This window comes from Gastrolobium bilobum, unplaced genomic scaffold, assembly GCF_033153095.1.
Source record: "Gastrolobium bilobum isolate Gb01-03AN ecotype WA unplaced genomic scaffold, APGP_CSIRO_Gbil_v1 utg500, whole genome shotgun sequence".
Taxonomy (NCBI): domain Eukaryota; kingdom Viridiplantae; phylum Streptophyta; class Magnoliopsida; order Fabales; family Fabaceae; genus Gastrolobium; species Gastrolobium bilobum.
This window is the reverse complement of record NW_026896335.1, coordinates 1,915,204-1,928,249: the sequence shown is the minus strand read 5'-3', so window position 1 is coordinate 1,928,249 and position 13,046 is coordinate 1,915,204. Positions and strand designations below refer to the sequence as shown.

General features: G+C 37.6%; 1 protein-coding gene and 1 long non-coding RNA gene across 2 annotated transcripts; one reads left to right on the top strand and one right to left on the bottom strand.

The window, feature by feature from the left end:
* Window positions 1–2,148: 2,148 nt before the first annotated feature.
* Window positions 2,149–10,575, bottom strand: LOC133299127 (sodium transporter HKT1-like). The gene is made up of 4 exons (XM_061498564.1): window positions 10,335–10,575; window positions 8,624–9,973; window positions 3,506–3,733; window positions 2,149–2,491 (listed from the first exon to the last, which is right to left on the bottom strand). Exons 2-4 carry the CDS (start codon window positions 9,955–9,957, stop codon window positions 2,293–2,295), a joined length of 1,761 nt encoding a protein of 586 aa, XP_061354548.1. The 5' UTR covers window positions 9,958–9,973; window positions 10,335–10,575; the 3' UTR covers window positions 2,149–2,292.
* On the top strand, window positions 4,330–5,812 carry LOC133299018 (uncharacterized). The gene is made up of 3 exons (XR_009749882.1): window positions 4,330–4,621; window positions 4,906–4,979; window positions 5,699–5,812. It is a non-coding gene; the product is annotated as an uncharacterized LOC133299018 (long non-coding RNA).
* Window positions 10,576–13,046: the final 2,471 nt, after the last annotated feature.

Below are 13,046 nucleotides of genomic sequence, written 5' to 3'. Positions count from 1 at the left end.
TGTTAACGGTTTCTCAGTGATACTGGTGGTAGTGGATCGACTCACTAAGGGTGCCCATTTCATTCCCCTCCCGACCCGTTACACAGCTGCTAAGGTAGCACAGGCATTCTGGGACTCCGTTGGCAAACTCCATGGCACGCCGAAGAGCTTACTATCTGACAGGGACCCATTATTTTTGAGCACTTTCTGGAAATCGTTGTTTCAGCTACAGGGAACGCAACTCCACTTCAGTTCAGCATACCACCCTCAAACAGACGGCCAAACAGAAAGGGTTAACAGAACATTAGAGCAATATCTCAGAGCTTTTGTGCATGACAAACCGAAAGAGTGGATTAAGATGTTACCTCTGGCGGAGTACCATTATAACACAGCTTACAACAGAAGCATCGGGCTATCACCCTATGAAGCCACCTATGGAAGACCCCCACCATGCCCTCTTCGCTACTCCCTGGGATTATCCGCCTTGGAAGCTGTTGACTCAACCTTAGCTGAACGCACCTCGGTCCTGCAGAAGTTACGAGACAACCTGAGGCGAGCACAACAAACAATGAAACGCGAAGCTGATAAAAGGAGAACAGATCGAACCTTTAGTGTTGGAGACTTGGTCCTTTTGCGACTGCAACCTTACCGACAACTATCCCTTCACCGTCGTTCTTGTCAGAAGCTGGCACCGCGCTTTTTTGGCCCCTTTACGATACTGGAACGCATCGGACCCGTGGCTTATCGCCTCCTTCTCCCTCCGGAAACAAAGATCCACCCAGTGTTTCATGTCTCACTTCTACGACCCTACTTCCCTGGCACGGAGTCATCTAAGACAACATTTCCACCTCTGCCATCCTCATCTGAAATACATCACAAACCATTAGCTATTGTGTCAACAAGGACCATTTGGCGCCAAGGTAGACAGACCCAACAAGTGCTAGTTCAATGGTCTGACTTACCTCCAGATGCGGCAACTTGGGAAGACGAAACCGAGGTACAACTACCTCTGCCCAGCTCTGACATCACCGACAAAAGGGAACCTTGCGATGTGTTTACCCAACCAGAGGGCGTGGTCCCTGACATCTCTATAAAGTTGAAGGAAAATCAAAACGAATTGATTATACAAAATGGACGAATGGGAGTGAAAGGGGACACTCAGGAAATGGGTGATAACCCAGTTGCGATGTTTGACGGAAATACAAAGCTGAAAGAGAAGTGGGCAAATGTGTATAATACAGGAAGAGCAAATGAAAAGCATTATTATGAATCCAACGGGCAAGTGATGGGACAAGACTCCTCAGACCCCTCTTTTGGAGACTGTTCGAGTAAGCAACAGAGCGCGAGTCTCGAGACTGACACCCCTGCTCCCAAAAACGTGTCTCAGCCAGCTTTCATTGCACCTTTTACATCCACCACTCAAAATGAGGCAGCCACATTTTCGACCAATCAGGGTCTGTCTTGTGGGATTACATTATCTCCTTATGGATCTTTCCCACCGCCAACAGGAGCCGTTGCTAGTTCGCCTTCCAACTCAATCAGTGCCACTCATCGCACTCAAGATTTGATCAGCCCAAATTTAGTGGACCTTGCGGACAAGGTCACCTTTGAAGGGGGAGGCAGTGTAGCGGGCTTAAGAGGAACCAGACCCAAAAGGAAGGTGCAGAAGCCCAAATACTTGGAGGAGTATGAGATGGGAGTCAGGAAGCCCACTCCTTGATTCCAGTAGCAATTAGTTGTTTATTTGAAATCTAGTTATCTGATTAATGGTTTAGCTTATTTTACGGGTTGTTATCTTCTTGGCTTATCTGGTTGTTTTCGTTCCGTGGAAGTAGTATAGGATTAGGATTCTGCTTGATTTTATTATCTCTAGTGTTAGTTGCTGATTGCTTTAATTTCCTATATAATTCAGAAAATGAATGGAATAAACATGATTTATTTGATTCCCAAATTCTCTCTTAATTTTTCTCTCCCTTCTCTATTCCCTGCTTCTTTCCTTTCTCCACGATCTCTTCTTAAATTTACTTCCTTCACACACCTTTATGATTAATACAAAATCTAAATTCAAATTTTTTTTTTATACTTTTAACAAATGAATACCTACTCCAATAACACTGAAAATATGGTCGGTGATACGAAAAAAAATCCCACAAACTAAAAACTAAAACTGTCAATAGAAAAGGAAGTGTAAGCAAAAATATCGTGCTTTACACATTTGTGTTGTTTGAAAATTTAAATAAAGGAAATATAGAAGTTGGGGAAAGACGAGATTGTAATTAATGGGAGAAAGCTGAAAACAAGAATTCCCTTTGATTAAGATAGGGCCCATGCTTTGCCACCATTCCTGCTGAACTTTTTAAGCTTGCCAAAATACATGACGAGAGTGAGTATCAGTTTCCCTTTGATGCTGCAATGTCCTGCCAAACCTGTCCAACCCTTTTTGCAGTGACCATCAGGTTCTAGTTGCCTCTCACAGCTATATCCCGTTGAAAACCCCACGTTCCCATATGCACTGCAATTAACTCTTTTCATCAATATTAATATACAAATATTGTAAAAGTGTTACTTTTATTATATTTAATAAAAAAAGTACCCAATACTTTGTGCTCTGGAGGAAAATATTTTCATCACCGTATGTGTGTCTGTTATATATATATATATGGGATAATAGTTTGTCATGTAACAGACACAAAAACACCGTGGGTCTCATTATATAGTAAAAAAGCAAAAAAAAGTTGAAGTGAGTCCCATGCTATATTGAGTGTGTAGGAAAGTGGAGATTTTTCATGTAACATAACACTTGTATTTCCCTATATATATAAGGTTTTATAAGAGTTATGTTGTAGGAAAAGTGATTGTGTAATGTTATAGAGATTTGTTTTGCGTGCCGTAGTATTTTTTTTTTCTCCAAAAAGTGTGGACCCTAGAAAATGTTGTGTGTGTAGGAAACTTTGTTGTGTCATGTTAAATGACAAATGTAAATCCCATATATATATATATATATATGGAAAAAATGAAAATTAAGTGACTGGACCGTCCAGTGCATTAAGTTCTCCCGCGAGAACATAGTGAACTAAATATTATAATGGTGTTCTCCCGGAAGAACATAGTTATAATATTTACTATAAGTGTGTTCTCGCAGGAGAATTTAGTGCACTGGACCAAATTTTATATCTAGTATGTACACTCACTAAACTATATATATAACATAGTTATAATATTTACTATAAGTGTGTTCTCGCAGGAGAACTTAGTGCACTGGACCAAATTTTATATCTAGTCTGTACACTCACTAAACTATCTCTCTCTCTCTATATATATATATATATATATATATATATATATATATATATATATATTGAGGAATGATCTGTTTACAAACTTACAAATTACATTATGTCTCACCAATAATACTCTACTCAAAAGTGTATTACCGATCAGACATAATATAATTTGTAAATATAAGTTTCCCGATGTATATTACTCATATATATTAGGTGAGAAAGATAAATTAAGAGGGCCTGACCCAACGACTTCTATTGTAGTGCTCAAGAGATTAAAGTTGAGGGGATCTCGTCTGAACTTGTCTCTCTCGGTGATGCATATTAGAATTACGAAAATCGCCAAATAAGATATTTGTGATAACAGAAGATTCTCCATTATACTCTTTGTTCTATTGCTCCTCTTCTTGTCTTTTTTATTATTGTCTTCTTCGTCCCTTATCGGCAAAAACCTTGTGTATGGTGGCATATACCTGTTGTTGCAGAGTGAAGGAGAGGAACAGACAACAACAAAGAGAGTGCATCAAATTTATATTTGTTATTCACTAAAAACATCCTAAATTAAATTTTAATCACTAAGCATTGAAGGGAATCAATATTAAATTTATATTTGATCGAATCTTAGGGTTGATGGAGAATTCAATCGGAATTGATAAGCATACGCTATTATTTGCCGTAAATTAGAAGGTATAAAAGTTGTGTAATGGAAATATAATACCCCAAACATAAGCATTTAATTGATTAATTTTAATTAAATAATTAAGCATGTTTTAGTGAGTAAAATTAAGTATAAGGCTTAATTAATGAATCTGGGTCACTTGGAGTTAAAAAGTATACTCAGTGAAAATTAAGGGGTATAAATGGGTACTGGTGAAAGTGCCCAAAATATAAAAATAAAAGTGGAAATATTCCTAGAATAATATTCCAGACTTTTGGGTAAAGTTTGGTAACTAATGGAGTTGAATAGATAGATGAACCAATACCCACATAAGCCACTTAACTAGTAAGTGACTTAAAAACACAAAGAGAAGCCCCATTCCCCCCATTTTCCCGTCGTGCTCCAGAGAAGAAAAAAAGAAGGGAAAGAAGAGAGGAAAGAAGAGAGAAGGAAGAGAGAAAGGGAGAAAGGGAGAAATCCAAAGAACCATCATCCCTCAACCAAATTGGATGATTCCAAAGCCTAAACCACTTAGATTCTTCCCCTCTTTCATAATCCAAGCTTAGTTTTGAGTGGGGAGCATTGTGGAGAGGGATATTGCCCCTCAAAAATTCGGCCCTTTGTGAGATTTTAGGGTTTTGGGGGTTTCAACCTCCATTGAAGCTTGAGGAGCCATCAATCCTTGGTTGTGTGACCATTGGTGGTAAGATTCTAACCCTTGAACCTTGTTTTCTTGGAAAATTTCATGGTTAGGGTTTAATGAATAGTGTTTTAGGGTTTTTATGAAATGTTGAGTAGATTGGCTATGTTCAAGGAAAAATGAGGCTTAGAGTATGTTGTGAAAAATGCTAGGAATGACATTTAATCGGTAGAAATGAGTTTATAGTGTTATTTTAGTATGCTTTGATGTTTGGAGAAATCTAGGCTCGGAACTATGGATTTCCTTGCATTGTTAGCATTGTTTGATTGTATTCCTTGTGTTGATAGGATTGAGGCAAGAGGACCAAGTGGAGTGACCAACCCTTGGGATTGTGTGCAATTGAGGAAAGCTCAAGAGCAAGGTAAACCTTTGGACCTTGTGGTTGATCCCATTGAGTGTTCCACCATACTCCGTTGAGGAGAAATGGTTTATGAGATGTGATATGTAATTATGATAGTGATTGTATGCTCATGCATTGATTCATGCATTGATACATGTTATGATTGATTGATGATTATTGGTTGATGTTTGATTGTTTAAGAGTAATTGAGGAATGATTATAGAAGTAGCAATAATGAATGAGGTAATGGTTGAGGATTGTGATTGAGGTTATGAGTGATAGTATTATGATGAGGATAATTGGTAGGAACTTCCCTTGGAAACAGCCCTATGTGGATCTCCATGTGGTTAGAGCCTAAGAGGAACAGCCCTATGTGGATCCCTCTTGGAGGTTCCTAGATTGAGGAAAGGACTTCCCTTGGAAACAGCCCGAGGTGGATCTCCATGTGGTAAGAGCCTAAGAGAAACAGCCCTTTGAGGATCTCTCTTTGAATAGATTGAGGAAAGGACTTCCCTTGGAAACAGCCCTATGTGGATCTCCATGTGGTAAGAGCCTAAGAGAAACAGCCCTTAGTGGATCTCTCTTGGAAGTCCATGTGATGCTTGCTGATAAGAATGTGTTAAGCTATTATGATTATGTGTACATCAAAGTGAACCTTAGGGTGGAGTGATCTCCAAGGACCTCTGGTTTACTGTGATATATTCGTATATCTCACCCCGTGTTGTGGGGCATCATTTCAGGTACTGATAGAGGTGAGGTTGATCGAGGCAAGAAGCATGAGTAGACTGTACCTGATAGCTGGACATGTTGAGTTGCATGCCATTTAGCATTGCTATATGCATATTTTGATGTCATATGATGTATTTTGGAGGACTTAGTGCATGATCATTGTAGTAGTAATGGGTATCTGATACATGGTTACTTGCTTTGATCATGTTCATTTTGTAGCTAAGTCCTTTGGCATGTATATGAGATTTGTAATTAAGACATGATGTAATATTGTAAGTAATGAAGATATTTGTGTATGATGCTTACTGTAAGTTAAATGCATGAATGTATTTTTATGTATTGGATATGTTGAGCTGGAAAGTCAATTAGGTACCTTGTGCTAAGTTGGGAAACGTTGAGAAAACAAAGATTATGCTGCCCAATTTCCGTTAAATCAATGATGAGAGGATGAGAGTTGAGCAATGATATAGGGATATCACAAGCTTGTTAAATAGGTTGTAAAATGTGTAGGATTGATTCCCCAAGAAAGATGCATGAAAAATATGAGTATAGGAAATTGCCCAGAAGAGGGGGCTTAAGCCTGCAAATGGAGGCTTAAGCCTGCTCAGGGGGCTTAAGCGCCCATGAGGGGGCTTAAGCGCCCTGATGCACCTGTGAAGACCAAAAGCTTTCTGCCGCATGGGGCTTTAGCGCCCAAAATGGGGGCTTAAGCGCCCAGGTAGCGCGCTTAAGCGCCCTGGAGCGAGCTTAAGCGCCCTTGGTGGCTAAAAATTGTAAATTCCCTCTGTCTGTGGGCGCTTAAGCGCCCTGGAGCGAGCTTAAGCGCCCTACCCGCGTAGTTTTTCAGCATACACCTGAGTTAGTAAAATTGTCATAACTTGAGCTACAGAGCTCCAAATGAGGAGCGGTTTGAAACCACGCGTAGCTAACGAAGAGATCTACAATATAGTAGAATTTGGGAAATAAATAAGAAGTAAATTAATGTTTTAAAAATGGAATAAGAACATGATGTTAAGCTTGGTTTATCTGATTCCGCAAGGTAATACGGTTATGATCACGAAATTGGGTATTATAAATTCGGCATGTTTTAAAATGAAAAATTTATCTGGATTTTAATTGAACCCATGTGATTGTAACTGCGCTTAATATCATAATGCGATGTTAACAAACCGGTTCTAGAACAGGGTGTTACATTTTATGGTATCTTTCCCGGGAAGTGTGCAAGTGAGGACAAAGCACGCTGAAAAGTCTCGTGTTAGTGTGTGGGGATAGTCGTTGATTCTTGCAAGTTGCCAGGCATTACAAGTGGTATCAGAGCAGGGCCTCTCATCCAGTACGGTGTGGTTCGAGGACGAACCAGGCGGAAGCTGGTGGGCATGTAACATCCCGGGCGCTGACGAGGGCGGGGAGTGATCGCCGGTGCGTAAGGGCACGGACAAGGAGCGGCTCCTGGCAGGCTTCTAGGGACGGGGGTACATGAATGAATCGAATCAACACCCGAAAGAGAGGGATTCCAGAGACTGTGCTGGTATGGGACAGTACAGTTGGGAATGACTTATAAGAATTAATTGGTACTACCTATACTAACAAGATGCATCTACTTTTCGGTAGCCCGGATCGGAAGAACTCCACAGTTAAGCGTGCTTGACTTGGAGCAATTCAGGGATGGGTGACCTCCTGGGAAGTTTTCTCGGGAAGTGTGCGAGTGAGGACAAAGCATGCTGAAAAGTCTCGTGTTAGTGTGTGGGGATAGTCGTTGATTCTTGCAGGTTGTCAGGCGTTACAGGAAATGTCAAAATGATATATATGCATCTAATTAATATATTGATGCTGAAACAATACATAATTAACACATTTGTACAATTTATATAAATTTTAAAAAACTAATGCATGTAATTAAATGGTTCCAAATTTTCTTTTCTCTGAAAACTATATATATTTTATATTTACTATTGTTGTTTATACAGTGAAAATAATATTAAATCAAAGAAGCACCATGTTATATCACAAATCTTAAATTCAACTACTGGTTTCTTTATTTATTTTTTTAATATCATATTGCGCAAATTGTGGACAAATTATTACATTTATATCAAGTAGTTGATATGTCTAAATATATATTTTAAAAGATTTGTGCACTTTGAATTTGACCGGCACAATTTTACATACATATGTAAATCATTAATTTAAATGCCTATAATGATTACTTAAAATTTTCTCCAACTGAATGTATGTTGTATGTCGTGTAACATGCAAGCGCCATTTATTTTTTATAAGGGTAGAAAATTAGCATTATAATGTAAGAAGAAAAATGGTTTTTGCGCACTCAATTTTCACTCGGTTTTTAAACTGATAATAATGTTTCAGTTATTGATATCGAACTAAAAATTTGTTACTGATAACAGATTATTAATTATACAAATTTATTCATCGTTAATTATGGAAAGTATGAAATCTAACATGTCTGTAGTACGAACAACAGACAAATGAACCGTGACCAGACATGAGAGTGTTACGGTAACAAGTTGTGTCATGACTTATCCATTCCCGAAATCTGTGTATGTAGGAACAACATAACCATAACTAATGTACTCCTAATGTGAAAGTTTTAACCCTCTTTTTTTTGTTAGTAGACAAGTTTTTTACAGAGGACGAAACAACACGAACTATAATGTATCAGCGGCCGTGAGGAAGGTTATATTTACAAATTTTTTGTTTACAAATTCTTACAAACTACATTAAATATGACCGGTCATACTTTAACCAAGAGTGTATGACCGGTCATACTTAGTGTAATTTGTAAAAAGAAATTGTAAACGAATCATTTCCCAAGGGCTATATATATATATATATATATATATATATATATATATATGTCCTTCCCTCCCTCTCTCTCTCGATGGTAATGTATATGTAGTGGAAAGAAAAGAACTTACATCATGACAACCACGAGCACCAAAATGGCAGAAGAGACGGTAGAAAGGTTGAGTACAGATTCACCTGCATGTCTTGAATTCACAGTTTGAAACATGAGTGCAACCAATTTCTGATAGAGATTTAGACCCTCCAAGTTTTCCGAGTTCAACTCCAGAGAGCAGAACAGTATGAACTGTGCGGCAAACAACACAAAAACAGTAATAACCAGCTGATAGCAATGGAAACGAGAAAGCATATGATAATAACCCATCTGTCTTTGGTTTTTCAAAATGTAAAAGAATTCCTCTCTGTTGCTACTTTTTCCCAATGCCCAGATTACTAGCCTCAGGCATGGAGGGTACAACGTGTTTCCCAGAAGCATATATGGAATGAGAAGCAGAAGGAGACCTGAATTCTTCTTTAAAACTATCATGTTCTCATTCGTGGGGACAAGCCCACAATTGGCAAAACTAGAAACTATGGTAAAAACTGCAAATGTCTGTAACTTCAGGCCCTTGTTTCTGAGCATTCCTTTTGCACTGGGAACAATGCTTAAGTACAAGGACACCATAATACAACCAACAGAATGAACTATTATTAGATAACCCACAACAACATATCCCAGATGCTTAATGGAACTGTGTTTCAGATTCAGATTGTCCACATTACCATTTTGAGAAGTAGTAACTTGGTCGTTTTTGTTCTGTGGCTCAGAATCAGAGATAGATAATACACCCAGCTCAATTTGATCCTCCCTAGAATTTGGGTTATTTCCACTGTTTTTGTTACTTTGATGATTGGGGAAGTTAAACCAAGAAAAGACAAGTCCAAGCAGGGAAGTGAAAATCTCCCCACCTAGTAACATGAGAATGGTAACAATGATAAGTTGGTTGTTGGAAAGAACCTCCATTTCCATCACTGAAAGACCAGAAACTGTGGAAGCTGAGACTGAGGTGAAGAACAAGTTAAAGTCATTAGACCAAACAGGGAAAGTTCTTGGCTTCGAGAACTTCAAAGCCAGATATCCTAACAAGGATAAGATTATGAAATAACCAAGGTGAATAAAATATGGGTGTACATGGGAGACTGTGAACCAATACAGATGCACAATCAGGGTCTGATGGAATCGGATGAGTGAAGCTGCCTTACAACATGAATAACGAAAAAGATGATGTAATTTTCGTCCCAGATAGGCAAACCTGTTCATCTTTAAATTTTGCAGCAGGTAATGCTTCCAATGGGAAAGTGTATTAAAGGGTTGCTGCTGCTCCTGCTTATGCTTCTGGGCTAATGCTGACATCTCCATGTTATTGGCATTCATTTGCGCATGTGGCCTCTCCAATCCATCCATCATAGTTTATAAACAAGACCTGAATACGAAACATTCTTATCAAAGTTAATTAAAAAAAAAAAAAACGATTTGGTGATATGTAAAGTCAGAGCTTAGAACTGCCCTTGTAAGCTGCTGAGAAGTGATTATTTATTTTTTACACTGCCTCTTTAAATATACTTTAGCCAAATGTCAGGTTGTAAAAATTATTATTTTATTGTCTCTAGTTTGAATTCGTTTTTCTTATTCAAGATTTCAAATTGGAAGAATATATGCAGTAAAAATAACTTATTATAACTTATTTCATTTTCTTATTCCATCCAGCAATTTATAAGCAACCTTTGATTATATATATGGGCAAGTGATATGAACTGAAAGATCATAGTTTAGAGTATGCTTACAATATAGCTGACTGTGGACTATTTTTGTCGACCTCCAAATTGTTTGGAGAGCTGAGTTCAGAACTCAGAAGAATTCACATAGAAAGTGACTCCAAAGCTCGGTATTATTCAGAAATCCATTAGATCTCAAAGTACTGGCTCAAGGGCATCCTGGCTTGGTTTGGAAAAGAGTGTGATGATTGGTTGGCCAATTATAGTCCTAACTCTCCCTCTCCCTCTTCATGAATTGCAAGCTCCTTTAGCAGTGCCTTTCCCTATTGATTGCTGCTGATTGATGTTGTGGCCAATAATGAATGTGTCTAGAGCTTCTTCTTTTTTGTGGTATAGTATTCTTGAGCCTTTGGCACTGCATAGATGTCAAATCATAAAACAACAAAATGCGTGAGATATACGGCACTATAAACACACATTTATTTTGTCCTCCTCCCTTCAATGATCACACTAATTCTATAGGCCCCGTGATCCCATCACCAATTTAATGGTATGAGATGCCTAGAGAGGAAGGAAATATTCTCCTTCTACGAGGGCATAAAGAATTTTTGGTATAAACATGTGAAAAGCAATCATTTTGTCTTTTGAATCAAAATCAAAATTTATAAATATTTTTAATTTTAATATTCCTTCATCATGCGAAAAAGATCAAATCAAAACAAAATAACAATGCTAACGGAACTTTTTTCTTCTTGCAAAAAGTTTTGGTTATCAAAGAATTGAACTGTTTCTGAATTTTTTTCTCTTTTTAATTTAATTTCACTGTAATTACAGCAATGGAGTAGAAACAATGCCAGTGGCGGAGTCACGACAAAAGATTACCTATTTTTGTGTGGAATTTTTTTTTTTAATATTCATTCTAGAAACAACTTTTTCCTTCTCCAAAACTCATTCTCTCTCTTTTTTCTTACTTTATATTCATACTTCGATTAAAAAAATATGAGAACAGTCCGAATAGGCCAGCTTGTCAATTAGCAAAGCAAGTATAATAAGGAGAAAAGAGAAAGAGGAGCGAGAACGAGAAGAGAAGTCTAAAAGAGCAAGAAAGAAAGAGTATTCATTTTAAACATTGGAGGTCGTCAAATATACAATGAATCATGCTTCATTTGTGCACTTGCTCAGCTTCTCTTTCACAATTAATTAATCAAAAATATATTTAAAGAGAAAATTAAGAAAATAAAAAAAACTTGATGCATGACACGGACAAAACAGAGCCATTGTTTAATACATCAGAACAGAAATGACAGATGTCCACAAAAATGGACAATATAAAACACTTGACACATGACATATGAATACTCCATGCAAAATAACAAAAGAGTGCCGTTCCCCCAGCCAATTAAAAAGCTAAAAACAACCAACAAGAATGTAAAAATATGATGACAATAGCAATACCATGATGCAGTAAGGAAAACTTGTACAAGGGTAGCTTAGCAAAACTGAAGTAATAACGTATTCATCTCCTTTATCCAAAAATTTCAGCCAAGGGGAAAACCCATTTTAGCCAATATGATTACGAACTAAAATACAAGTAGAAAAACTCAATTAACATCAATTACGATACAGCGGAGCTTATAATCCACTTAACCCCAAAAGTAAAAAGTGAACAATATTTACATGAAAATCTCAAATATGAGTAGAAAAGCGAAAAAAAGGAAACAAACTGATTCAGCAAAAGAGAGAGGTACCCATTTGAGGATATTATCATGTTCCGGCACAATGGTGGTGTACAACTCTTGTTCTGCATCTAGTTTTCTTTTCTTAATCTCTTTATTCTAGTGATTCTCTTTTGTGTGCTCACTGAAGTCGATTGAGGGAGAGAGAGAGGTCATAGGAGGATGAGGAGGGTTGGTTGGGATTTGGGTTAGAGAATGTGTCGAGGTTGAGAAAGCCCATGCCAGGAAGTTTCTGTAGCTTAACCCCTACGTGGACTACACTGGGAAGTTTTGAAAACCAAGCCAGTGCAAGTCATTCGCTGGTATCAATGTGGCTCGGCCAGTGTTGTAACAATGCCATGGCCAATTAAGCGAACACTTTGAGAAAATGTGATTAGTAGAGAAATAGTTGAGAATTGAGTTTAGTAGAAAAATGTAAAAAAAGTAGTTTGGTAAGAAAAAAATTTACCGAAGAAATTAAGTAACTTTTGTAAAGTCTATGTTTGACTTTTGGTAAAATATAGATGGAGAAAAAATGTGTTTTTACAAAAATAACTTTGTTTTTAAAAAATGCCCCTAAGCCTTGCTACCCTTTAGCGGTAAAGAGGGTTATCATTTCAATGAATGGACTTTTCTTCCTTCAATTTATGAATACAAGTTTGAAAAAAATGAGAAGCTCAGAACTACCAGCATAATCGCAAGCTTAAAAAACTCTCCACGCAACCTACTAACTCAATGTTATTTTGTTAACACGGTGAATGGGCATTTGTTAATCCTAATCCATCAATAATGATGAACTCAGAACAAGAAACAAAAACAGGTACAATATCTAGAAGCACTACAGAAAAGAGTTACTGAGAGTTTAATCCTCATCCTCTTCATCTCCATCACCACCAGCAGCTTTCTGGTTCTTTCTCTTCACCCTTCCAGAGGGTACGCTCGTCTTTTGTTTAGTTGACAATGTGAGCAAATAGCTACATAACGGATAATACCACGTGTGAGAAGGGAATTTTTGGCCGGGTATATCACTACAAATAGATATGCAAATTGCTTTGGTAGCATTTTG